Source organism: Prionailurus viverrinus, chromosome C1 (assembly GCF_022837055.1).
Source record: "Prionailurus viverrinus isolate Anna chromosome C1, UM_Priviv_1.0, whole genome shotgun sequence".
Classification (NCBI taxonomy): domain Eukaryota; kingdom Metazoa; phylum Chordata; class Mammalia; order Carnivora; family Felidae; genus Prionailurus; species Prionailurus viverrinus.
The window spans coordinates 114,821,700-114,821,958 of NC_062568.1; the positions used below are offsets into that span (position 1 = coordinate 114,821,700).

General features: G+C 34.0%; 1 protein-coding gene across 1 annotated transcript in view; it reads right to left on the minus strand.

The window, feature by feature from the left end:
• LOC125171683 (basic proline-rich protein-like) overlaps positions 1-47 on the minus strand; it is a gene marked incomplete at its 5' end in the record, with an annotated part of 17,771 nt that extends 17,724 nt beyond the window's left edge. The window contains one exon of the mRNA XM_047868848.1: positions 1-47. This exon is cut by the window's left edge and continues 1,416 nt beyond it. Within this exon, the coding sequence (XP_047724804.1) occupies positions 1-47 (47 nt within the window).
• Between the last annotated feature and the right edge of the window lie 212 nt (positions 48-259).

Here is a 259-nt window from a genome sequence, read left to right on the forward strand (position 1 = left end):
GGAGAAGGAGGAGGAGAAGAAGGAGGAGGAGGAGGAGAAGAAGGAGGAGGAGGTTATATACAAACCTAATGGTAACTATACATCAAAACCACTGATTAATATGCAAAGAATGAAGAGAAAGAAATCCAAATATATCACTAAAGAAAATCAGCAAACCATGAAAGAGACAAAGACAGAAAAGGATCAGATAAAATCTTCAGAAACAACCACAAAACAAATAATAAAAGGACAATCAATACAGATCTATCAATAATTACTT